The 26,818-nt window shown below is 42.2% G+C and overlaps 1 protein-coding gene across 1 annotated transcript in view; it reads left to right on the forward strand.

Moving 5' to 3' along the window:
* STAT1 (signal transducer and activator of transcription 1) overlaps positions 1 to 26,818 on the forward strand; it is a 59,701-nt gene that overhangs the window by 24,614 nt on the left and 8,269 nt on the right. Inside the window, exons 5-23 of the mRNA XM_058300490.2 lie at positions 234 to 323; positions 1,576 to 1,654; positions 2,670 to 2,761; positions 3,476 to 3,627; positions 6,829 to 6,987; positions 8,814 to 8,906; positions 10,338 to 10,397; positions 12,441 to 12,470; positions 12,563 to 12,656; positions 14,242 to 14,283; positions 15,416 to 15,499; positions 15,957 to 16,055; positions 16,519 to 16,654; positions 18,301 to 18,350; positions 19,059 to 19,153; positions 20,152 to 20,297; positions 23,095 to 23,280; positions 24,269 to 24,344; positions 25,236 to 25,338. Of these exons, the coding sequence (XP_058156473.1) occupies positions 234 to 323; positions 1,576 to 1,654; positions 2,670 to 2,761; positions 3,476 to 3,627; positions 6,829 to 6,987; positions 8,814 to 8,906; positions 10,338 to 10,397; positions 12,441 to 12,470; positions 12,563 to 12,656; positions 14,242 to 14,283; positions 15,416 to 15,499; positions 15,957 to 16,055; positions 16,519 to 16,654; positions 18,301 to 18,350; positions 19,059 to 19,153; positions 20,152 to 20,297; positions 23,095 to 23,280; positions 24,269 to 24,344; positions 25,236 to 25,338 (1,866 nt within the window). The remainder of the gene's footprint in view (positions 1 to 233; positions 324 to 1,575; positions 1,655 to 2,669; positions 2,762 to 3,475; positions 3,628 to 6,828; positions 6,988 to 8,813; positions 8,907 to 10,337; positions 10,398 to 12,440; positions 12,471 to 12,562; positions 12,657 to 14,241; positions 14,284 to 15,415; positions 15,500 to 15,956; positions 16,056 to 16,518; positions 16,655 to 18,300; positions 18,351 to 19,058; positions 19,154 to 20,151; positions 20,298 to 23,094; positions 23,281 to 24,268; positions 24,345 to 25,235; positions 25,339 to 26,818) is intronic.

Raw genomic sequence — 26,818 nt, forward strand, 5'->3', positions numbered from 1 at the left:
CTTTAGGCGTGAATTGAGCCTAGTCTTTCTGTATCCTTGTTAACAGTTTGCTAGCATTTTCCAGGGCCTTGGGAACTCAGCTGTTTCTTGTTGACACACAGGGGAGCCTGTAATAAACTTTGGAAGGTCTGGGAGGTAGGAGGGCTCGAGGGTATGGACTAGACTTTGGAATGTAACCAGCGAGGAAACACCAGAGAAATTGATGGCTCTTAATTCTGCACTTCCCGTTATAGACTCAGTCGGGGACTGTTCAGAGCACTGTGATGTTAGACAAGCAGAAGGAGCTTGATAGCAAAGTCAGAAATGTGAAGGACAAAGTCATGGTGAGTATTGAGTAAATATGTGCATTTATTCTGCAAATTTTTTATAAAACAGAAATAAAGGTATAAATCACTCAGTGTAAACCTAGTAACTGTTCTTTCTCTCAAGTAATTGAGAAGAAAGCTTTTGCTGAAGTTCCAAACTATAAGTAAATACATTGGTACAGTGAAAGACCAGGTAGACTTTTTATGGCCCCTGTTATAACTTTTAAACATTGAGCAGTAAGTGTTAACTTTGCCGTTACTCAGTGAACCAGATGTCACTACTCTTAAATAGCTGTTGGTGTCCATGCCTCTCAAATCGAGCTGTTCCTGGCATAGATGGTCCCTGGATAAACATGGTCCATATTCCTCAAGCATCATCCATTTTATGCTAATATTTGGAAGGGGGAACAAAAGACATTGCATTAAGACATTCTGATACATTTCTGATTAGAGTAAAACATCTGTAACAGCTTTCAGGTAAAACTTAGAAGAATGTGTATGGAAGCCCATGGTGGCATATGACCACTGCCCCCTGCTGCGAGGGATAGTTTGTGTGAGATCTGTGTCACGCGAGGCCAGTGTCTGTGGGACAGGCCTTCCAGCCCAGGGGTGCCCAGGTCACACTGACATGACCTTGTCTGGGTACTTAGGCAGCATCTTTCCAAGTTCCATGTTCTTTGGAGCAACTTTTATGCTACAGGTTTCTAAACGAAAACACCTTATTAAAGTAGAAACTTAAGTGGGCCCAGCCCAGAATTTGCCAGGAAATCCAGAGAAGAATATGTAAACATGTGACCAAATTCCAAGCAGATGAAGCTTTTTTGTAGGTCAGCCATATAATGTATTGTCCATATTGAGATGTGTTACAGCAAATAAGAGCTCTCTATTAGCAGTTACACCTGGACAACAGGTGTCAAACCAGAACTGTCTTGGGATAAAGAGAGACTTATGTCCCCACCCCAAACACACACACACTGCTTATTTGCAAAGAATGAGGGTATTTTCTGTTATATTGTGTTTTCCTTTTTGTGTGCTTCAAATTGAAGTTATTCAGTCTTATCTCAGAGATGGTCTCAAAAATGACGAGGAAGAATCATACTGTGGGCCCTGGAATCAGGTGGTGACATGAGAATCATGAATGTAATGTTATTACATACTATGAAATAGAAATTATTTCCGTGGTTTTCTGGGTTCTATAGAAGCAACAGTTTGTTTCCTAAAGTCTTTGGAAGATGATCAGTATAAAGTGTTTTTATGTTTTTCTTTGTAGTGTATAGAGCATGAAATCAAGACCTTAGAAGATTTACAAGATGAATATGACTTTAAATGTAAAACCTTGCAGAATAGAGGTAAGAGTTAACCCTTGAAGCAGTGCTCAGTGGCTAAACTTTTTTTTGTAACAACACTAGGTAAAGAACGCGCGTACCCCTTCATCTTTGCCAAGTACTTTATGACTCTGAATTGCTTGTGTTGTCTTCTTGATGACCCAGTGCAGTGTGCTCAACCTTAGCACTGTTGACATTTGGGCCAGGTAATTCTCTGCGTGGAGAGCTTTCTTGGATATTGTAGGCTGATTCGCAGCCTTCCTGGCCTCTGCCCATCAGAAGCCAATAGTTGTGATAACCAAAACTGTCTCTGGACAATGCCAGATGACACTGGGGGACAAAATCACCTCAGTTGAGCACTATTGACTATTCACTTCATTTTTTGTGCATATAGACTGATAGGTGTATGGGGTTCTCCTGCCCCAATACCTTGTTCCTTCAGACATTTGAGATCCATGTGTATATTCTGCAGAATAGTCCAGCATTTTTCTTATGGCTTAGAACAGTTTCACTCTATTCAGTTTTCTTGTTGATGTTGTTTGTTTTTATTGATAGCAGTAATGGGAAATAACCCCAGAGTGTGTAGAACAGGTAGGCACTGCTGTTAACCCTGGTAATCATTTGGAGGCTACCACACTTTATATGGAGAGAGTATCAATATGATTTGGGTAAAAAGTAAGAGAAAGGAACCCAAAACTACTACTGTCTAATCATCTGCTTCTCTTTCCAAATTACTGATATGCTTTGTATAAATTTTGTCACTTATATTCATTTGGTAGTATTCTGACCATAACTTATGTACCAGACACAGTGCTGTCTCTAGTTTACATGGGCCATGGAAAATAAGAATTTTGTTTCAGTGTGTCTGGGTTTTATACTTAGGAATTTTTTCTTGTTTTACTCAGTAAAGATTGAAGAAGATCAAATTTTGTCCTCTCCAGATGGCGTTCCCACTGTTTGTATCACATTTCTCCTAAATTTATGTGAATCTTGGTTTGTTTTCTAAAATATCCAAATTTTCTGCTCTCTCAATTCACAGAGCACGATGCCAACAATGTGGCAAAGAATGAGCAGAAACAAGAACAGCTATTACTCAAGAAGATGTATTTAATGCTTGACAATAAGAGAAAGGTAGCGATTGACTTTCTGGAATAATGTTTTGGTTTTGTCAGACTGTAAATAAAGGACTTAAACTTTAAAATTCAGTTGAGTGTGGGGAAGCGGACTTGGCCCAATGGATAGGGCGTCCACCTACCAAATGAGAGGTCCAAGGTTCAAATCCCGGGCCTCCTTGACCCATGTGGTGAGCTGGCCCATGCGCAGTGCTGATGCACGCAAGGAGTGCCCTGCCATGCAGGGGTGTCCCCTGCGTAGTGGAGCCCCTGGCACAAGGAGTGCACCTGTAAGGAGAGTCGCGCAGTATGAGGGAAGGTGCAGCCTGCCTGGGGATGGTGCCATACACACGGAGAGCTGACACAACAAGATGATGCAACAAAAAGAAACAAAGATTCCCGGTGCCGCTGATCAGGATAGAAGTGGTCACAGAAGAACACACAGCAAATGGACACAGAGAGCAGACAACTGGGGGGGTGGGGGGGAAGGGAGAGAAAAAAAAATTCAGTTGAGTGTGAAAGTATATTTGCTTTACTTGTAAAAAAAAAATCTTTAAAAATGCAGTGATTAAAATGAATTTAGGGAAGCATGGGTAGCTCAGTGTTTGAGTGCCTGCTTCTCATGTGCAAGGTTCCAGGTTCATTCCCTGAAACCTACTAAAATTAAAATAGGATAGAAAGGAATAAGAATAGGATAGAATTTATTTTACTTTGTTTCCTCCTCTCCATTCAGGAAGTAGTTATTAAAATAGCAGAGCTGTTGAACATCAGTGAACTAACCCAGAATGCCTTGATTAATGATGAGCTAGTGGAATGGAAGCGCAGACAGCAGAGTGCCTGTATTGGAGGACCGCCCAATGCCTGCCTTGATCAGCTGCAGAACTGGTAAGATTCTCCAAAGCAGAAAATTGGTAGCTGACTGGCAAACCACATAAACTTGTAAAGTGCACATTTGAGCTTTGTTAGTTGAGCAGCCACTATCAAACTTTGGTTTAGAGTTTGATATTGTCCATTTTCTTATCCTGGAAACAGCCAGTTGGAAAGCGCTGCCTTAGTCATGAGGTCACTGTGTCCAGCCATATTCTACTTGTTAGGCGCACTCCTCCAGGTAAACGTGTGCTGTGGGAGGCGTCACTTGACGGCACAAAACATCAGTGGTGTCGTCGTCACATAACACATTTAGCAATGTGAGTCCTAATGTTTTTTTAGGCTTTCCTCAGCTTACATGAAGTCATAGTGTGATGTGGGCCCTTCAGTCATCCATCCAGTAAATACTTATCAAATGCCCACTGTGTGCCAGCCACTGTGCTAGGACTTGGAGACACAAGAATAATGAATCTTGGTCTTTGCAGTAAGGAGGTCTGGGTGTGGAGAAGGAGAGATGCAGTAATAATTTTATGCAGCAAAAGTTGACAGCTGATTAGCTGCACTAATCAAAGAGCGTCATCCATAGTTCTATGAAAAGAAGGCGTCACCGGGAAAGGTTTCACAGAAGACTTGGTACGTGCGCTGACACTTGAGAGTGCATTGGTGTACTTTGTGGATACCAGGGGCGAGATGTTTATTCCAGCAGAGAGAAGGACATGTGCGCAGACATGGAGGAGAGGATGACTGCACAAGTGGGGGACTGCAAGCACTGTGTCCTGGGAGCCAGGAGAGAGGGGTCCTAGGGAGGGGCATGAAGAAAAGCGGAGCTGGCAAGAGGTGACATGCTGGGATCTGGGGACTTTATCCAGGGCACTGGTGAGCCATGGTAGGCTTTATTTCAGCATGGGGCACATTTCTCCGATTTTTTGTTCAGAAAGGCTAGTCTGGCAGCAGCCTGGAAGATAGAATACAGACAGAAAGGCCACTGTTGGCATGTTAGTCCAGTCCCGGTGAAGGCCAACACAGGCTGAATTCCAGATCCAGCAGAGAGGGTGGAAGAGGTAGAATCCACAGGCCTTGGTCACATAGTGGATATGAGAGGGTGGGGACCTAGAACAATTGGCAAAAGCCCAAGGACCAGAGCTCTCATGAATTGCTGAATTAAATTACTAATGTTTTGAATTGCTAATTTTAAAAAATCCAATGAACATTCATTTCTGCAAATTGCCTATATATATCCTAGGTTTCTTGGGGATTAGATCAGAGCTTCCCAGTGTGTCTTAGTGTGCCTGGAGATACTAAGCCCTGGTTCCCAGTATGGCATCTCTTGCCAGCTCTGTTTTTCTTCATGCTGCTCCCTGGCACCCCTCTCTCAAGGGGTGTCTGGGTCCCCCAGTTATTACTTCAGGCCTCCTCTAGTGACACAAATACCCTCCACCATTCCCTGTTGTGCTGCACAGACTTCATTTTCTCCACATGCTACAACCCAGACAAATTTGGGAAGCACCAGGTCAGAGCCTCCTCCAGAAGTGAGTTGGATAGGACCTCACTCGCCCAACATTATCCTACCTTCTCTTTCTGTGGCACAGGGTTGCTCTCTCAGTGCCTTAATGCATGCCTTGAACTGGACTCAAGGATTCACACCACAAAGTGAAGTTGATGTTTCCAATTGGGGAGATGTTTTTAAAAGAAGATTTTTTTTCATTGTTATTCCAGGCAAAGAATGCATCACTTCCACAGTGGAATTGCCTCAGACTGTGTTACCATTAGCTGTTGGTTCATTGTAAGGAAGGGAGGGTGTAAGCAACTGCTGAGTTTACTCATTGGCTTTATGAGTCTATTTTTAGCATCTAGATTAAACATATCGCCCCCCTTTCTGTTCTGTGAAATAATGATCTTTTTCCTTCCCCTGCATCCTAACCCTAGCTGGTGTGAATGGTTCCCACAGCTTCGAGGTGGCTCTCCCAGCCCTGTCTGCACAGCATCACTGAGGCACTACTTGGTCACTCACTCTCTCAGCATAAAACCTGCAGTGGCTCCTTACTGCCTCCTGCATCGCCCCTTATGCACGTGCCACACCAGTTCCCCTGCTCCTCTGCCTGCCCCCTCTGTCCTACCCACCTCTTTTTGTTAACTTTGTATTGTAGTGATATATATATATATATATGTACACAACGTAAATTTCTTATTCTAACCATTTTCAAGTGTATAATTCAGTGGTATTAATGATCATGACCAAAATCCATTACCAAAACTTCCTTTTATCCCCTCAAATGGAAATTCCGTACCCATTAAGGAATAACTTCCCATTCCCCTCATCCCCTGGGCCTTAGTACCTTGTACCCTAGTTTATGAATCTATGAATATACATATTCTAATTATATCAGCGAGATCATGCAATATTTGTCCTTTTGTGTCTGGCTTATTTCACTCAATATGATGTCTTCAAGGTTCATCCGTGACGTGGCATGGATGAATATAATTAAATAATGCTCATTGAGCATATATGCCACTTCTTGTTTATCAGTTCACTTGTTGGAGGATACTTGGGTTGCTTCCACTTTTTGGCAATAGTGAATAATGTTGCTTTGAGTATTGGTATACAGCTTTCTGCTTGAGTCTGCTTTCATTTCTTTGGGGTATATACCTAGAGGTGGGACTGCAGGGTCATAGAGTAGTTCTGTGTTCAACTTTCTGAAGAATTGCTAAATTGTTTTCCACAGTGGTTATAATATTTACATTCCTACCAGTAATGTATAAGGATTCCAGTTTCTCCAAATCCTTGCTAACATTTGTTTTTTTTTAATTTAAACAATAGCCATCCCAGTGGGGATGAAGTGGTATCTCACTGTATACCCCTTCCCTTTTAAATCCCAATTATTTTTAAAGGTCAATCAAAGTCACATGTCACCTAGAATCCCTGTCCCCTCCCATCTCTCTGTATTTAGATCTCTGTATTAGGCAGAGGTTTTTGGTCTGGGCTGTGTTTGGTCAGTGTATATGAGTTTTTCTTCCCTAAATAACTAGGCTCCTTACTGTCAGGAACCTCACTGTCCTCCCTGTTTCTCCCTGCAGAGTCCAGTGCCAAAAGGTAGATAACATCCTGGGTTGCCTGTAACCACTTGGTGGTTTCCAGGATCCATTGATGGCGAGTCTTGTTAATTCAGGTAGCTTTGAGACTGTTTCTAACAGAGACACCTGTGTCTTGTACCTTTCCAGGTTCACCATAGTTGCAGAGAGTCTGCAGCAGGTTCGTCAGCAGCTTAAAAAACTTGAGGAGTTGGAACAGAAATATACCTATGAACAGGACCCTATCACAAAAAACAAGCAAGTGCTGTGGGACCGCACCTTCAGTCTTTTCCAGCAGCTCATTCAGAGGTAACTGGACGCAGTTTTATTTGCACCTTGTGTGGTTATTTAACCCAGAGGAAAATGTTAAGGGAATTCAGATAATTTTTAAAAGTTTAATAGCTTATATACATTTTTAGCGGAAAAAAAAAAAATCCCAAGAATTTTCCCAGAAATGCAGTCCCTTTCCTGAATTCTTGTCTACACCAATGGCCCTTCATTCGCTTGGCCACCTAGGCTGATTAGCAGTAGTAACTTTTTACTACTCTTTCCTCATTGGCCGTCAATGCCAAGACCTAGCATGTCCAACCTCGTGATATGTATCCTCTTCTTTCCACAACATGGCCTTGTCACATCAGGCTCTCAGAACTCTTTTTCTGATCTTACATAATGGCCTCCCAACTTGTCCTCCTTCTTAGCCCTTTCCTTAGTCTCTCCTACTCAGTGCTGTCCCAAAGCAGAGCTCCAGTTTGGTTCTTCATCACCTACTGTCTTAGTCTGTCAGGGCTGCTGTGACAAAATGCCATGGCTAGTTGGCATAAGCAGCAGGAATTTACTGGCTCATAACTTGAAGCTAGAAGTCCCAAATCAGGGTATTGGCCAGCCGTGCCTTCTCTGAAGTCTGCAGTGTTCTGGTGGTAGCTTCCTGGCTGTCAGTCTCTGCCTCTGTCCCATGACGATCTGTCTCCTTGGTCTCCTCCTGCAGCTTGTACTTCCATGTCCAATTTTCCTTTGATTCTGTGGAAACCAGTCATATCAGATTAAGGCCCACCCTCACTTAACTTTACCTCATCCCAGTAGGATTTTTGAAGATCTTGCTTACAAATAAGTTCACACCCACAGGACTGGGAATTAGGGCTCGAGCATGTGTGTGTGGAGGGCATGATTCAGTCCCAGCACTAACACAAGTAGAGCCCTCCACTGGACATTCGTGGTCCTCCCCCCCAGCCTGGCCCTGGCAGCCACTCCACACTTGGCTGCTGCACAGACCCCATTTCCCAGGCAGATGAGACATCTTCTGTTCTAGGCCTGTCCTATTCACGAAGTAAGTCTCCATGCCTCTTCTGACAACATTTGGCCCTCCTCAGAGCCTTCCACGCTTGTACCTCCTTTTGAAATTATCCCATCCTGAAAGGTTTAGCTCATATCTGATCTTTGTGAAATTTCATTTTCCAGAGTCTCCAAACAGGTGTTACCTCCTTTCCAGATTTGCATAGTTCTACCTCTCCGATTCTGCCTTTTATTATGTACCTGTTTGTGTATTTTCATTACCTTGTTGAAAATTGGAAGGTTCTAGAGGGCACAGACGTACCTTTGTCGCCCTTTTACCCCAGCAGGGCCTAGTGCTGAGCCTGGCCTGTAGTACATGGTCCAAACATTCTGAGTAGATAAATAAACGTCACTGACTGGGAGGGTGGAATTCTTATTGCAAGTAAGTTTTTTATGCCAGCTTAAAATAATAGAAATGCCTTATGTTCCCTGTGTCCATTATCCAAACATGAATGCCTGTATGATGGATTTTAAAATAATAAGGGATATTTACTTAGGTTTTTTAGTATAAATGTGATTCTTGATGCAGATTTACAAATGATTATGATTGAATTTAGGGTTTTCCTTGTTGAAGAGTATCCTGGGTAATTAAAATCATTCCGGTTTTGTTCAGTGTAAATTAGATTTTTGGATTTCTTTACTGATTGACTAGGAAACATCACCTTATTCATCCAGCTTGTCAGAATCTTTCAGACTTCTTTTTTGTTGTACCTTTGATCCCCTTTTCTTTTTAGGGAAAATCATTATTTACTTCCTCAACTATAATGATAATGCTAATTTATTTACAATTTCCTGGGTATTTACAGCTCATTTGTAGTGGAAAGACAGCCTTGCATGCCAACTCATCCTCAGAGACCACTGGTCCTGAAGACAGGAGTACAGTTCACTGTGAAGTTAAGGTAATACCAAAAAAATGTAACTGTAATTCAATCTGCTGCTTATTAACTAGTTTTAATCATTTTTTTCATAAACATTGTGATATAGAATGATTTAGAAGAAATACTTTTGCAGTAGTCATTTTAACATGAATTCTTATTTAGAGCATCCAAGAGTCTGTTTTTTATATTCAGAATAGAAGTATAATAGATATAGATATATATACACACATGCTTGATTTTCTCCAATTGTAAAACTAATACATGCTCACTGTAGAAAGGACTCCAGACCCAGTAGAAACTGTATTTAGTAGAGAGTAGTAGTTCCTAGCAACCTCATCTATCTCCTCTGGTGCATGATTCTTTAATGAACCCCTGAAACTGTTTGCAGTGTGTGTAGATATGGATTTATGACACACATGTTTTTCTGGTAAGTGGATTCATAACTTTCATCAGATTTTCTAAATTATCTGTAATCTAAACATCTATAGACAAGCACAGTAAACAGTCCAGTGTCCTTCAAGCGTTTTGTCCATGTCTAGACGAATATATACACACACATATATACACACACATAAATATATATACATAAAATGTTTTATTTTTGAAAATTGGGGTTATGCTACATATATTGTTTTATGGCTTGCTTTTTCTCCTTGGCATTGTAGAAATATTTCCATCAGAGAACGTGTGGCCTTAAACTTTATTCTGTTGAATGGCTGCAGTCATTTAACCATTCCTCTTGAAGAGCAGCTGGACTCTGAAGAATTGGACTTGCTTTCAGAATTAGCCCTAATCCTTTTTTATGGGGTGCTACTGATTTACGTCCATGGGTGCTGCTTTCCCTATCAGTTTTGTAGCACCACACTTGAGTGCCTGTGGAGTTCTCGAACCCTCAGCCAGAAGGGGCACTAGAATTTATCCCACCTTCCTTCTCCACTACACGCAGCTGACCTGAGATGTGAGGGGGTTCCTCCCTAAATCTCCAGCTTCTGAGAGCAGAGGGACAACTGATTGTCCACGCAGCACTCCTTTCTGTTCTTCCACACTCCCCTCTTAGGATTATGAATTTGGCTCTCATTTTCCTGACTGTGGGTTAGAGAGTTTATTTTCTTCCAATGGGAGATACAAGTTAGACACAAGTTTTGGTAAAAGGAATTGGCTAGGTTATATAGGAAAACAGGTACCCCCACTAATTTTTGGTGGGAATGTAAATTGGTGCTGTTTTCTATCAGAATTTAATGTTGCAGTTTTGCCTTAGCATTTCCTAAGCTCAAAATTTATCATATCAGTACAATTTAAAAATATGCCAAGAGAGATGTATGAGGATGTCAAATCCGGCACTGATTATGGTGGTGGGGAGCAGAAATGTAAATGTCCATAGATAGGAATTTATATAATATACACATTATAATAAGTAATTTTTAAAGTAATGACTTTCGTTTTTCTTTTCAGACTGCTGGTGAAGTTACAGGAGCTAAATTATAATTTAAAAGTCAAAGTCTTATTTGACAAGTAAGAGATCTTTAACATTGTCTAAAAAACATGTCCTGTTGAAATGCCGTTTTTGTTAACCAGACATGGTCTCCTCCCTTAAATGAGTACATGTGCTGAATGTTCAATAAGTGGTTTTCTTGGCTTCACTGGGGAAATTTGTATCACTAGGTGACCAAAGCCTGAGCCCAGGATCCTGACACTGCTGTGGGTGAGCAAAGGTTCTTAGTTGGACCCATGAGGACCATCCCTAATGGTCCTAGCAGATCTAAATCGATAGCTCCTTTTCTGGGTGTTGGGAGCTTCCCCTAGAGCTGATGTCAGCATGACTGTGCCTTTGTACATTATAAATGAACTGGAGAATGAGTGTATTTTATGCAGATGAGATTGTAATTATCAAGTTGCAAAGAGGTAGACTTGGTGCGCCAGCCCCAGAGGACAGTTCTTGACCGACTGCAAGGCTGAAGATCCTCCTGACTGCCTTGACTCTGGCTAGTGGCGGGGTTGTTTCTGGAGTGAGGTCAGTGGCATCTTGGGATAGCTGCACAGAGCCATGGGATTCACCCTTGTCTCTCCTGAGCAGGAAGGTCCCAGGGACCCAGCATCTCAAATGGGGATCCAGATAGTCAGGCCCATCCCACTGTGCCCTTAGACTCTCGACCTGACACTTCCTAAGGAGCAGCATGGGCCCTGGATACAGCCAATGCTTTTGTTGGCTTGTGGTAACGTACCAGATGAGCAGGTTTCAGAACCATTTATGATAATCCAGATCATTTTCCTCTGGCTTTTTGTCTCTTTCCACTCCTGTAAGAATATTCTTACTTGCAGCGCAGTCTTTGCCTTTATTTTTTACCCCTGCCATCATTATTGGTTTCTCAGTGTATCAGTTAGCTTTGCAGCATAACAAAATCAGAGGCTTACCTCTCAAAAACTTATTTTTTCTCTCAATTTTGTGGGTTGTAGGTGGTTCTTCTGGTCTTGGTGGGCTTGGTAGGAGCTGGGTCGTCTAGTGTGAGGTCTGAGGTCCTCCTCCAAGGGTCTCTGAAGGAAGCCAGCCTGGGCAGTGTGCCGGCCCTCTGGTGGCCTAGACCTGGAGTTTATGCAGCATCCCCCCAACACTTTGTTTGTTTGAGCAAGTCAAGACCAACCCAGATTCAAGGGGTGGGGAAATAAATACCATCTTTTGAAAAGAGGAGCCACAAAGGTTTTGTGGCCATTTGCCACATTCTGCTTTAGCTCGGTATCTTCTCCAGTTTGTTAATGCTTTTTGTTTTTTCTGCCTGTTCCGGTTGCGGATTTTTTATTCTTAGCTTTGAGAAAGCAACTTTTATTTTAAATTCTTTTTCTTTTCAAGCAGGGGAAAATAAGGCTCGTAGGTAATGGTGATTGTCATTTACGAAAGCAGTGACCTGGTTGTGGTAGGGAAGGAGGGGTAGCCAACTCATTTACTAGAGTGGGCTAAGAATTTCTAACCTGCACCAACAGACTTAATAGGTGCATTACTTAGCCAGAACACAACAAAGTAATCGCTGAATTGACTTAAGATGCAAAGCCTCTCAAGATTTGAAACCTCAGATTTAAAATTTGAACTTGCCAGATCTCCCAAACAATTGACTGTTCTGATACTTTGACGAGAGCATTAAAGATAGTAGAGAACAAAAATAAGAAAATTAAGCTGGTCACATTGAAAGATCCTGAGTCCTGTGACCACAGAGCAGTGAGTGTTTCCTATGGAATCCATAGTGCTTAGCGCAAAGTAAGTAGTAGTTCAATAAATAATAACTGGCTTACATTTATTAAGGGTTTGCTATGTTCTCTTTGTACCCGTTAACTAGCTCACTCTTCACAATGTCCTATAGAGTTGCCTGTTAGCACATTGTACAAATGAGCAACATGAGGCCCCAGGTCACTCAGCAGTATCTAGCAGAGGTAGTCCTGATTGCTTGAGGGAATGAGTGAGTGAATGGAAGGGCCAGAAAACCCACAGCTATAAATGTATTTTTTATTTATCTTTTACTTATACATGTATTTCAATATTTTAATTGAAACTTTTTTTTTTGTCAGAGATGTGAGTGAGAGGAATACAGTAAAGGGGTACGTGAAGTACTTTGAACTATATTTTGCTATCCGTTTTTGTTTGTTTAATAGTTCAAAGCCTTTAAATACTTGTATCTTGTGTTGTATAGATTTAGAAAGTTCAACATACTGGGCACACATACGAAAGTGATGAACATGGAGGAGTCCACCAATGGAAGTCTGGCGGCAGAGTTTCGACATCTGGTATGGAATCCAATATTCTCCTTCTTTTACATTGTTGCTGGTTTTTTAGGACTTTTTCAATAGAACAACCTGCTCGTGAAAGTGTGTGGTGTGGAGGGTGTCCTTAGGAGAAGATTTTCCAGAGCTTGTGGCTGGCAGCTGACTTCACATCACCACCACTTGGGGAATCTTTGTCCCTACTCTTTTCCCCGGGACTTTGTACTATGCTTTCTCCCATTCTGTCTCTGGGAGACACTCCTTTGGGGAGAACACATAAAGAATCCACACTTGCTGCTTCCACAGTGTTACTGACACTTCCTCTAAATTCTTGTGATTTCCCCAAAAGTTATTGCTTCTATACCTCTGACCAGTCCTCCTTCCCTCCACGTGTGACCGTACCCCAGGGTTCTCTCCTTGGCCCCCTTCAGCACATTCTCCTTCCTGGAGTCTCGCCCACAATCACTGCCTCCACTGCAACCTGTTTTGTCTCCAGAGAAGTAGGGGCCACTCCACCAGGCAGTAGGAACCCAGCAGGAGTGTTCTAAGTGGGCAGGTGTCTACTTGCAGCCTCAGTGAAAATGTGGGGCCTGCCAGCTGTTCTGAAGGTGTGCTGGTGGTGAGCTGGGCACCCTCCCTGAGCCCTGAGCCTGCAGAGAGGTTTTTCGTTAATGACCATCTCATGAATCAACAAAACTCATAACTAGGGAGCTAGCCATTGTGTGCGAGAGCCTTGGTCCAAAAGCAGGAGCACTGGCAGAGTGCAGAGCTCCCTGGGGCACCCCCAGCTGCTCCTGTGAAAGCTCAGGGATTCAGGTCCTTTCAAGGGCATTCTTGGTTGGTCCTGGGGCCCCTTGGCCTAACCTGGAAGACTGTGCAGAAGGAACGGGGTGGTAGGGAGAGAAGCTGTACCCTGAGTATGAGGGACAGGAAGCAGTTATGAAGGTAATGAGGAATCTTTCAGGAAAGTTTGCCGGTGGGGAAGGAAGCAGGATGTGATTCCTGGGCTGTCTCCAGACTCATGGAGTACACATGGTGCCGGGCTGCTGGGGAAAGGCACACCTGCTCATGAACCCACACCAGGGTTATTTCATCTCTTGCCCTTGTGAATATGCTTTCATGTGCCTCTTTTTTTTTTTTTTTAAAGATTTATTTATTTATTTAATTCCCCCCCTCCCCTGGTTGTCTGTTCTTGGTGTCTATTTGCTGCGTCTTGTTTCTTTGTCCGCTTCTGTTGTCGTCAGCGGCACGGGAAGTGTGGGCGGCGCCATTCCTGGGCAGGCTGCTCCCTCCTTCGCGCTGGGCGGCTCTCCTCACGGGTGCACTCCTTGCGCGTGGGGCTCCCCCACGCTGGGGACACCCTTGCGTGGCAAGGCACTCCTTGCGCGCATCAGCGCTGTGCATGGCCAGCTCCACACGGGTCAAGGAGGCCCGGGGTTTGAACCGCGGACCTCCCATATGGTAGACGGACGCCCTAACCACTGGGCCAAAGTCCGTTTCCCTCATGTGCCTCTTATTTCTAGTCCTAACTTTGGTCTGGTTTGTAAATGAAAACAGCAACTCTTGACAATTAACGTGCCATTGACTAGGATGGTTTCTTGTTTTATAGCAACTGAAGGAACAGAAAAATGCTGGCACCAGAACTAACGAGGTGAGAGTCTAGTGAACGGGCCCTATCAGGCAGGGGTGTCACAAGGGCAGGTCAGTGCCCTGGAGGCTGGCCAGGGACACCGCACAGAGCAGCAGATGAGCTTCGGACTCCGCAGGGGAGTGGGAATGGCAGGCTTTTGTACTGTTTTTATCTTACAGGGCAGGCTTTTGTACTGTTCATATCTTACAGGTGAAGGATTTGAGTCACAGGAACTAAGAGTTCCCTGGGAACTACTATCAGAGCTGGAACTGGAGGCCAGTTTTATTACTACTGTGCTGGGAAAATTATAGTGCTGAGAGACTTTTCTGGCCATTTTATCCCTTCCCCAATGGCCGTGTCTTCCCTTCATTACTTTTTTTTACAAGCTTGAGGAGTTATGTTTGTGATGCATTCAGAAATGAAATATAGACAAAGGAGAGAAATGTCGAGTTATTTTGGTTTGGAAATTTTTGTCCTTTGTGTATGCACAGCCTGCCCTCCTTTCACCCACTTAGCAGTGGAGGCTTGTGGAATGGTGGGACGAACTCCAGCCTTGGGAGCTCAAGGACTCACTCTCTAGCTGTATTTGAACCTTAATTGTCTTTGTGACCTTGGTGAGTCACTTACACTTCCTGGGAATTGGTTTCCTCTCCTGTAAACCGGGATAGAGGCTGCCTCACCCTAATTCTAAATTGTAATGCTCACATGAGATAATGGGCAGGGAGGCATTTTGAAAGCCAAGGCTTTCTAGGCAAACTAAGGTACATTATGACCTGCTAGGCTTATGCAAATCTGTTGACTTGAAGTACATGTACGCTTTCCATCCCGGTCTGTGTGAGGTGTGCAGTCTGTGTGGGGCCACGGGTGGGCAGATTGGGCAGAGGGCCAGGCCGCCCCCGGTCACGAATAAACCCGTAAGAAGCTATTTCCCCGTTGATGTTTTCCCTTGCCATCATTTCAGAAATCTGACCTTTAAAAACACACCGAGATATCCACAATAATTAAACCTGGGCTAGACTGTTGAAAATTGGAGACTTATTCTGAGTTGACACTGATGGGATTCAGGATTTCTATCATCGGGTGCGGTATTTATTAAGCTTTTGAAAGTTGCAGGATCTGTGAATGAATTCTTTTTTTTCTTTTCTATTTTAAGGGCCCACTCATTGTTACTGAAGAGCTTCACTCTCTTAGTTTCGAAACCCAGTTGTGCCAACCTGGTTTGGTAATTGACCTCGAGGTAAGACTCACATGGTCCAGAAGTAGAAAACCTTTTCCTTTTTTAAGTTTTTACTTTAAATTTCTATGTATATATTTTTTCTTGATTTTTGTTTCAGAGATATTTACTTAATTGCTAAAAAGGATGATCTTTTCTGGCTAATATTATTTTGATATTAATGTAATGATTCAGGAAGCTGGAGAATTGAATTAACCTTCAGGATCTATAAGCTAAATGTTCAAATGTAGATATCCTGTGCTAATTTTTTAGCTAGGGTATCTGGAGACTTATTTTTTAACTGAATGCTCTATCAAAGATAAACTGAACTAAGAACAAAAGGATATAACTTTACATTTTCAATTTTCAAGTATAGCTTCATGCACATTTACAAATAATCCACTGCTTATTTTTCAAGGCTGCAGAGTTCTCTGAATGCCCTCTTTCCGGGACTCAATCTCAAAGTCTTTTCATCTTTCAGACGACCTCTCTGCCCATCGTGGTGATCTCCAACGTCAGCCAGCTCCCGAGTGGTTGGGCCTCTATCTTATGGTACAACATGTTGGTGGCAGAACCCAGGGTATGGAAAACAGGGCTTAACCAGGGACCCTGGGCTCTAGCTCCTTCTAATCTGAAATAGCTCCTACCAGCCATATGTTGAGGGAAAAATGACCTGACTGACCTGGCTTTGCTAAAGTCTTGAGTAATTCTCAAAAACTGAAGCCTGTGTATGTGTCAGATATATTAGAAATGAGAATTATGATTCCCCTTTTATGTGAAAAAGCTCGGGCAGTAGATTAATTTCATACAGCTTTTATTGAGGAAAAGTCCCTTTATTGTTCTTTTTATTTAATGTATACATCTACTTACCAGCATGTGACACTCTTATAAAAATGCTCCTGTTGATTATTTATTTTCCCCTGTTGTGAAAACTTCTCCATATAAACTAGAATTGAACTTTGCGACAGGTTCATGTTTTGACACCTGTCTGGTGACCGATGGCCTCTTAGTAGCCCTTAAGCTTTTGGGTGTTTTCTCTTTAGAATCTGTCCTTCTTCCTGAACCCACCTTGTGCACGATGGTCTCAGCTGTCAGAGGTGCTGAGCTGGCAGTTTTCTTCTGTCACCAAAAGAGGTCTCAATGTGGACCAGCTGAGCATGTTGGGAGAGAAGCTTCTTGGTATGAGCATATTAACTCTCTTGTGTGTATAAAACTTGACATTCATGAAAACATCTGTACTTGCTATTTTTCTCTTTTTCCCTCCTTGCTATCTATTTTGTGAAAGGTAGAAGAGTATTAAAATCTTTTAGCTTTTCAAGCTGCAGCTTATTGTGGCTAAGTGAGGACTATACCGCACCTTGGAAGGAGATACCTACCTGATAAGAATTAAATCAGTCATTTCCCCAATTGTCTATTGTTAACGTTTCTGAGATGGGTTTTTGAATTAAGTAAAATGTATTGTGACTAAAGTAAGTTCTTTGACAAGAAAGAGGAAGTCTTATTGCCTTGGGGAGAAAAAGGAAAGTCCTGGCCTGGGAGGAGTAAGGTTCTGGGGCCTTCCCTCTGCACAGTGCAAACCCTAGGCTTTTCTATACGGTGGGCCCAGGTAGAAGACACTGTCCATGGCAAGAGGCCATCCCTCTGCCAGGCAGTTGTGCCTGATTGGACAGGATCCAGGCCATGGTAGAGTACTCCCTGTGTGACTAGCATCAGTGGATTTATTAGTCTTCCACACTAAGCAGGTGAATGATCCAGTGATTTCAAGGTCAGATCTTCAGTGAATGGTGGGAGTGTCTGAACTGTTTCTCTGAAATGATAGTGAATAACTTTTATCGATATTTGCCTTCTGCACAGCAGAACTGCCTACACTGCAAACACCAGTGGGCTCTTCCTAACCAGATGGCTCTCAACAGGGCCTTCTCTTAGCCATGTCTGTGTAGTGGGGGTGTTGTACTACTTGATAAAAAGGATAAAATTCACTTTATTACGTTTCCTTATTTGGTGAGCGTTAAGAAAGAGATCTCTTCTGCCTGTAATGACTTATTTGAGGTTCTTTTAAAAGAAAGGAAATGGGCTTACCACCTCTCATAGCCCAGGATGCTTTAGTTTTTATAGGTAATTTCTTACCTGGCTTTTGATTTGGATCAAACTGTCCCCTTAACCTCCTTTTCCCCCTGCCATGTCTTTTTGGAGGAGGGCCCAGGGAAACACCTCACTAGCATCTAAAATAAACTTGTAAAGGCAAGTTTTATTGTGGGACTAGGTGTGACTTTGGACTTCATTTGAACTTGGAAAAGTTGGAATACTTGGTTATTGGGAGACGGAACTCTGCTGAGGAAATAAAGGGATGCAGTGGGAAATACTATTGGGCAGAGAGGGACTCTCGAGGCTCCTCTAGAAAGCTAGTGGACAGGCTTAGATTTAATGCAGAAAGCAAGACCAAAAGGCTGATGGTCTTGGTAAGGAATGTAATTTGAAGAGGGATTTTAAGAGGAGCACACTCCTCTTTTCAAAGGAGAGAAAGAGAGTGGATGGTGAGGCTTTGTGGTGCGTCCACGAAAGGAAGGTGTCCCAAAATATGCCATTCATTATTTGTGCCATGAAAATGCACATTTTTAGACTGTTTTGCTTATGTTCTTTCATATCACATGATAATTGTCCAATTAATTTAGCATTAACATATGAGAATGTCAACTCTGCACATACAAGTCTTCCCTTTTCGGGTGTTAGCTCTTTTCTTGGAACACAAATGCAAGAGCAATTAGTCCAATCAAGAAAAAAAAATTGGTTTCAGTTTGCTGATGAAGCTTGTTTTTATTGTTTAGGTCCTAATGCTGGCCCTGATGGTCTCATTCCATGGACAAGGTTTTGTAAGGTGAGTACTAGGTTGGTTTTATGCCTGTCTGAGTTGTTTTTGCTTGTTGTAGAGGTTCTTCTGTTTCTCACTGTCATCCTCACGTAACTGTTTGCTTACTTTGGCTCGGGTGCCAGCCAGCCAAGGAACCCCTAGGCTGAGTTGTTTACTTCCCTTCAGGGTGGAGGGTTGGTATCCAAGTGTGAGTCTGACAGGAAGCTCCTGTCTGCCCAAAAACATTGTTTTATATCCAAAATGAGTCTTATGCTCCCTCCCACTGGCCCTTGCCTGGCAGCATTTAAGCCACGTCCATGTGAAGGGCTGGTGGCCAGGTGCTTGTTGGCCAGCCTCCTCGAGCAGAGGGACCAGTGGAGGGAATGAGGCCCCGCAGAAGCTGCCAGGCAGTGCTGACAGCTGCTTCCCGTGGAGTTGACTAGTGTGAGGGGAGCTTCTGCTTCCATGATTCCCTTGCTGGTTTGCTACTGTTTAGAGAGGGAAGCAGAGCCTGGCCAAGGGAAGTGAAATTCTGGTGTCTGAATGCTGATAAGAGGGGAGGGACGGAGGTTCCCGTGGAGGTGGTGATGTTCCTGCAGAGGAACTGCTGTCGCCCTGTACAGCCCTTCTAGCCCTCGCAGCTGGGGAGCCTTCGCAAATCAGTACCTTAGTGGGGTGGGGGTGGAAGTCACTGGGACTTCTTTGTTCCTCATGAGTGCCTTTGTATGATTTCAGGAAAATATAAATGATAAGAATTTTCCTTTCTGGCTTTGGATTGAAAGCATCCTTGAACTCATTAAAAAACACCTGCTGTCTCTCTGGAATGATGGGTAAGGGCAACCCATAGATGTAATTTTGAAACATATTCTTAGCTCATGCTCCATGACTGCAAGGCCAAGGCAGGCCTGACCTGGACTTCATTATTTGACATATAGCAGAGGCGTGTGCTCGTGGGCTGTCCTTTCAAGACTTCTTGAGAATAGAACTTCATAGGATGGAACTTACCCTTTTGTGCGATACGTATATGTATTTTCAAAGCTAAGTTAAAAAACAACTCTGAATGTCATCATGCATGCAGTTATTCAACAAAAATTTATTGAGCAACTATTATATTGCTTACAGGAAGGAAGAAAACACAACTTTTGAACTCGGTAAATTCTTTCTGTCTAGGTCATTCCCAGGGCCAGCTGATATGTCAGTGATGGCTTTAACTAGATCAGAAGTTCTAGAATATGAAAATGTATTGCCTGGGCCTTCCTCTCCAGTATAAAAAGATGCAGGAAATTCAGATATTTTCATGACCTTTAAAATCAGCCTGTGAAAATAAAATGTTTATAAAGCTAGCAAGTATATATGTATTAAGCATCTATAGCATCCTACTGGCAGCATGTTGTGATTTTTTTTAATAAATTTTATTTTTAGAGAAGCTTTAGATTATATAAATGATACATCAAAAATAAAGGGGGCTCCCATATCCCCTATCCCCTCCCCCTCCCACAATTTTCCTCATTAACGTCTTTGATTAGTCTGGTAACAACCATGATTGGTTACATTTTTCTAGGTTTTGACAAAATGCATAATGGCCTGCACATTTTTCTAGGTTTTGACAAAATGTATAATGGCCTGATCCGTCACTGCAGTGTCATGCAGAGCAATTCCAATGTCTGAAAAATGCCCCATGTTACACCTCTTCTTCCCTCTCCTTCCCCTCAGAACCTCTTGTTTATCATATGTTCTTTTGTCAAGTTTCAGTCATTTATAAGTTAATGTGAAAATTAAAATTGTGATTAGACCACAAAGCACCTCTGTCCATCCTGTCGATGTCCAGGTGTATCGTGGGCTTCATAAGCAAGGAGCGAGAGCGCGCCTTGCTGAAGGACCAGCAGCCCGGGACTTTTCTGCTTCGGTTCAGTGAGAGTTGCCGGGAAGGAGCCATAACCTTCACCTGGGTGGAGAGGTCCCAGAACGGAGGCGGTAAGCCATGGACAGCTGAGCATACTTGCCCCTGTGCACGTACTGGTTGCCCCGTGTTTGTGAAAACCATTCTCTGCAAATCAGCTCACACAGATAATGAACTTTTGACAAAATTGCATATCCTATACTGCCCCCGAGCTGAGGCTCCCAGACAGGATTTGATACATCACCATGAATGTTTGTGACTCCGTGTCTAGAATGTATTGTGGAAAAGATGGTTTCTAAAAGACAAGGCCACATTTTTTCTTTTTTGTCAGTTTTGTTATCTGTAGATCCAGAATTCCAGGCAGTATAACCTGTAAACTGTTTTTGGAAGGAAACGTTCTCCACAGACATAAACTTTCAGATACACTAAGGGTAATTCCACATTGAAATACACAGATGTGTTGCTTTACAGAAATAAGATGAAATAATTTTCTTTCTAAAGTGATTCCCTAAAAATGATGTAAGCTTAAATTTGCAACTGGAGACTTTGAACCTCTGCAGGCTACTGAGAGAACCTTCCTTTGCGAGTCACGTATTCAGTAGGTGGCTTAAGCAAGTGCTGAGACTACCTAAGACTGCTTTGTGCATCAATTGGAAAAGTGGTCCTTGGGTGTCTGGGTGGACTTGAGAGGAAACTGGAAGGCATTTTCTGCCCAAATATCTCCCCCTACAGCTCTGAAATTCCATCAATAAAAGGTTAATTCTTTAGAGATTGGAACACATTTTGACTTCCAAGACCCTTTAAAAGAGCAGATATCCACTTCAGCTGCACATTGGAGCACCTGGGGAGCTTTAAAAACGCTGGTGCTAGATGCCTAGATTCTGATCTGATTGGTTCAAGGCCTGGCCTGGCACTAGGATCGTACAGGCTTTCCAGGTGATTCTAATGAGCAGCTGTGGTTGAGAACTGCTTAAAAGCCCTGGTTTCTCTTTTGATGTAAATAAATCTATTTTCTTTAACTAAAAAAAAAGCCTCTTAACAGTTTTTAAATTTTCTGGTTGGAAACATATTACTCTATTTTTCTCTTAAATTTCTTAAAAATAAAACAACTTTGTCCCTCTTATCAAAATCCAGTTCTTTTCTCCCCATGAGGATTAGGTGGTCAGCTAGGGACAGATTTTGGGAGAAGCCCCACCACTGATAACCTCTGTGCACCTGTGAGCCTGGGGTTTTGGGGCAGTGGCTGTGGATGAACTGCAGCCCTCTGCCCTGCCTTCAAATGGAGCAGCTGCAAGTTTATCTCTGTTATATATTGAATTTCTACTTAACCAAACAGGAGGGATAAGACTTGGAAAGCCTTGGCATTATACAGCAGGTTTCTGGGGATAAGGCTGAGCAGCTGAGATGAGAAAATGATGAAAGTGATTACTTTTCACTCTTGCTTATAGTTTGCTATGTTTGGAGGATTGAAGGAAAACTGATTTGTTTCCGTGACTTTTATGCTTTCAGTGGGAAGAAGCAACAAGATGGGATACTTTTCTCATTCTTTTTATTTCTTCTTCTGATGAAAGGGCAGGAGAGCTGGGATCAGAGTCAGAGGTAGGCAGTAGATGTTAGAGCCTACCCTTTTACTCTTCTCTACTGCTCTACTGGCAGTTTCCTTCCTGAATAAGCTGAGAGATGGAGACAATGTGCTAATCGACAAAAGATGAAGAACCTTTGTTGACCAGAGAAGTTTAACCAGGGCAGCACAAGCTACTAGGACATAGGATGCCAGTGTAGTCCGAGGACCTAAGGCTGGGTCCCCATAGCACCACAACAGCAGCCTTTGGAGTGTGTACTCCTAAGAATTGTGGATAACTTAGGAAGGAGAATTCTCATTAAGCCTGGAAATAAGAGCAGGAGTGAATTAAGCTGTGCTTTTTTTTTCTTTCCCTACCCCACCCTGCTGTTTTTTCTGTCTGTGTCCATTTGCTGTGTGATCTTGTGTATCTGTTTCTCTTTTTGTCTTCTCATCTTTCTCCTCTAGGATTCACTCCTAGTGACCTCTGGTGTGGAGAGAGGTTCCCTGTCAGTTGTGCCACCTCAGTTCCTTGTCTCTTCTACACTTCACCTTGACTCTCCCCTTGTCTCTCTTTTGTTGCATTGTCATCTTGCTGCATGACTCACTTGCGTGGGCACTTGGCTCACCACATGGGCACTAGGCTTGCTGCATGGGCACTTGGCTCACCGTGAGGGCACTGGCTCACCCTGCAGGCACCCTTTCTCTTCTATTTCACCAGGAGGTCCCAGGGATCGAACCGGGTCCTCCCATGTGGTAGGCAGAAGCCCTGTTACTTGAGCCACATCTATTTCCCAGCTGTGCTTTATTACATTAAGGATTAGAGGGGAAAGTAGAAAGAGGGTCTTTTTTGTTTAACTAGTTGTATTTCATTTATCATCATCCCTTATTAAAAAATATTTTTTCAATATGAAAAGAAAAACAGAAAGCAATCTTATCTTTTATTAGCTTCATCTATGGCTTAAGCCATGGTGACCCAAGTAGTAATTATTTATCTGCCTATGGGTAGCATGTTGTTGAAGATGCAGGCTTTTACAGCTGTTTAATTATCCTCTTTTGGCCAGATTTGCAAATCTGAGCATATAATCACAAATGCAGTATTTTGGAGAGTAATGACTGCCTTTTTATTTCCTCTTTTAAAGAAAGGATTATAATTTAGTTAGAAACAAAGCTGTATACTCTGTTGTACTTGTAACTACTATGAGTTCTTACCAGGTTCACTCAAATCCATAAACTCTACAGGGCTTTTTTTCTCTCCTCTATTATTTTGGGCCATTCCATGGGGCTCACTCAGGTTTTCTTCTTTTTAGAACCTTATTTCCATGCGGTTGAACCCTACACAAAGAAAGAACTTTCTGCTGTTACTTTCCCTGATATCATACGCAATTACAAAGTCATGGCTGCTGAAAATATTCCAGAGAATCCCTTGAAGTATCTGTATCCAAATATTGATAAAGACCATGCCTTCGGAAAGTATTACTCCAGGCCAAAAGAAGGTAAGTAGGGGAAGCAAGCAGTCATTGCCCTGATGGGAAATAAATAGCTCATCACAGTCATTTCTTGCAACTGAGTGATCTTGTTTTGTTATTGTCCAAAGATTTTCAAGACTCAGGTTTAATAACACAAACTTTCCCTTGCCTTGTAAGTACAGGGTATCCGCACAAGCTACCCCATGTTATGTCATTAATCCACCCCCTTCTTTTCAATTGGTAATAGCAGCCCAGTTATGTTTCAGCAGCCCAGTTGAAAAACAAGACTTTATTTGTCCTGATACAGCTGATAAAAAAAGGAATAACTTTTTTTTTTAAACGGGGTGTTTTTTCGTGACATTGCTACTTTTTCCACATGGAAAAAGGATATGAAGATTATGGCCAATTGATTTATGCTAGCCTGCACATGTTAAAAGTGAGGAAACTGAGGCCCAGGAGATGGAAAGCAGTTTATTCAGGGTGACCCAATTAGTTAAATAGATCACATATTCATTGGTAATGATTGTTAAGAGTAGGTCTAAGCTTAGAACACAGATCTCCTGCATCTCCATCTTCACTGAATTGAATATGAGAAAGTTCAAGTTAGATCTGTTTGGTTTGGAACATGCCAATAAAGTTGATTATTTCTCTGTATAAAAACCTTAGTATTAGGTCAGTTACTTGGGAACGAAGATGCTCCCAGCTTACCTTGAAAGCTGGGCTAGTACCACTAAACGAGATACAACTTTGCACATTTTGGGCTCTAGCTTCTTGTAGGATTTCAAGCCTTGAAAGGAGAAAAGGACTGAAATCCCCTCCCTTTACTGCTAGTTGCTTCTGCATTCCACCTGGATTTTAGGTGACCAAAGGAGGTAGGTCATAACCTCTTAAAGTTACAGGACTTTAATCTCACAGTTAAGAAAAACTGCAAAATTTTAATTGAAGAGAGAGTTGATTATTCTGGTCTTGTATTATCTCTGCTGATGAAAAGTGTACCTGGTGTGTTTGCTTCTAGCACCAGAACCAATGGAACTTGATGGCCCTAAAGGAACTGGATACATCAAGACTGAATTGATTTCTGTGTCTGAAGTGTAAGTGAACACTGAAGAGTACCATGTTTAACCACCTCATGCCAGCCTTGCTCCTGGCTGGGGCCTTTCGAAGATGCTTGTAATTTGCTTTTCCACAGTAATTGCTGCTGCCATCACAGTCGAGATTTTTGGAAAGATCCTAATTAGAGATCCCAGTGTCACTGCCAATCAGCATTTTATCGCCTTAAGAAAAAACAAAAAACAAAAAAAAAATTGTATTTAAGGTCTATAAGTTTTCCAAAAAGTGATAACTTTGAAAAAGTTTAAATAAAATGAACAAAAATTGATCAGAGTTGGAAAGTAGTTCTTTTCAATCTAGAAAAGACCAAATTAATGATTGAGATACACTTTTTCCTCTTGCTTTTATTTTGTTGTTTCATTTTGTAAAAGGTAGCAAAAATTTTGGAAAAGTCATTGTCAGTTATTTGGCCCGCAGCCCTGTCTTGGGGTGAATGGATGTAGCCTTCATGTAAAAACACTGTGTGGAGCAGCTTTATCTGCATACAAACCTCAAGGTAGGGATGAGGGACTCTCCAGATGTTTCTCTGGTGCTTCTTTGTCCAGGGTAAGCCAAGAGGTGTCGTCGTCTCCGGGTGACATGGCTGCACATGCTCGCATCTAGATCTCACCAGGCAGAAGTGTCACAGCACCCACTGTGGCTGTTGCTTACTCACATCTCTAGAGTCCAATAAGTTTCCCAAGGGACTGGGTTGGGATCTCCCATGATCTATAGGTTTTCAAATGTGTTTTGCAAGTGTATTGACCTGTTGGAAATAAAAATACAGTACAATGATAATTTACTCTCAGGCAAAAGATAAAATGTTAAGTTTATCCCACTGCTTTCTTAATTTGGATGTTAAAGCCTACTTTTCCTTTCTCTATCCATTTTAGTCACCCTTCTAGACTTCAGACTACGGACAACCTTCTCCCCATGTCTCCTGAGGAATTTGATGAGGTGTCTCGGATGGTGGGGTCTGTAGAATTTGACAGTATGGTAAGTACCATGGCAGGGATGTTCTTAGCAATGGTGGGGGCAGAGCCAGGGCAGCAGATACCAGAGGAATGAATCCTCTGGCAAAGCCAAGAAAAGGGCATTTTTCAGTTGAGCCATGACAAGCTTGGACCCTACTGTGTTTGAACAAGCTACATAATCACTAGGATTTTTATTCCTTGCATTAGGAACCTTCAAAAAAAAGTGATATTTCAAATATTGAAAAGTTCCCTCTCTGCCCTTTGATGTTGTCCATGTAGAAGTTTTTTATATCAAGGCACTAAGATTTCCCTAAAAATAGTTTGCCTTTGGCTGATTCTTTAAGCTGCGTCTAGGTGAAGGAGTGTTTACTTTTAGGATGGAAGGGGAGTAATGTTTGGGAGTTATAATAATTGTAGAGACTTATCCTTAACAGCAGTGAAAATTTCTCCTTTATCTTTGAGAACTGCTCCTTTATATTTGTACTGCTAGCACCTGGAGCTTCGATGAAGGGCTTACCCAGAGTAAAATGTTAAAGGAGTGAAATAGTTAATTAGTGTGCTGGTAGAAACTGCAAAATGATTGTCATCAAAAGAGAATCTTCCTCTGGGAGAATAATTTTCAACATAACAAATAGTATTGCTTGCCTTTCAGCTTTAAATTCTTCCATTTAAAGATTTTGTTTGGTTGGCTCGATTTTTGCTGATACTGTTAATTTTAAGCTCTTTTCCATATGAAGCTATTCCAGTTTGTTTTTTATTTTGTTTAATGCTTTAAAAAAATCTTTATTACTGGTGCTTGGCAAAGAATATGTCTCACCAATGAGGGAAGAAGGAAGGGTGAGAAAAGATGAGGGATGGGGCAGAGGGGTTCCACTCTTCAAACATTCCTGGCCATATGTCCATGTGTTCAGGAAGTGCCTTTGTATGGCTTCAGTAGCATCTGCTTACATTCAGATTTCTGATGTGTATCTTTCTTCTTGTCCTTTCTTCAGAAGCACCGGCTAAAATCTTTAAGAGACCATACTTTCCTACTCCTTTCCTGACTGCTGAGAATGAAAAAGTCACTTAGAAAAGTGCCTTGTTAGTGTAATAGCAAAACAGTTCATTCATTTCCTATTGGCAGGTGTACAGTAAACTTTTTCTAAGGGTAAGGTGGCATCCTTTGTTGAGCTGTAGCTCCCAGCTCTGCTGAAAAATGCATCATATAAAAATGATACCAAAAAAGTTTGATGCAAAATATAAGATATGTAGGTGGGCCCCAGAAACAAGGCAATCTTCTTTTATGCTTCCTTTGATGTTCCTGAGGAAGTTCTAACATCACCACCACCACCACCACCACCAGCACCACGATAGGTGACATTTATTACGTGTATACCATATACTAGGCACTTCATGGGTATTAACTTTTTCAGTCCTCACAACAACCTCCTGAGTAAGTTATTCTTATTCCCATTTTTATAGATGTGGAAACAGAGGTCCCCAAAAGTTAAGGAATTTAAGAT

Source organism: Dasypus novemcinctus, chromosome 7, assembly GCF_030445035.2.
Source record: "Dasypus novemcinctus isolate mDasNov1 chromosome 7, mDasNov1.1.hap2, whole genome shotgun sequence".
In the NCBI taxonomy this organism is placed as follows: domain Eukaryota; kingdom Metazoa; phylum Chordata; class Mammalia; order Cingulata; family Dasypodidae; genus Dasypus; species Dasypus novemcinctus.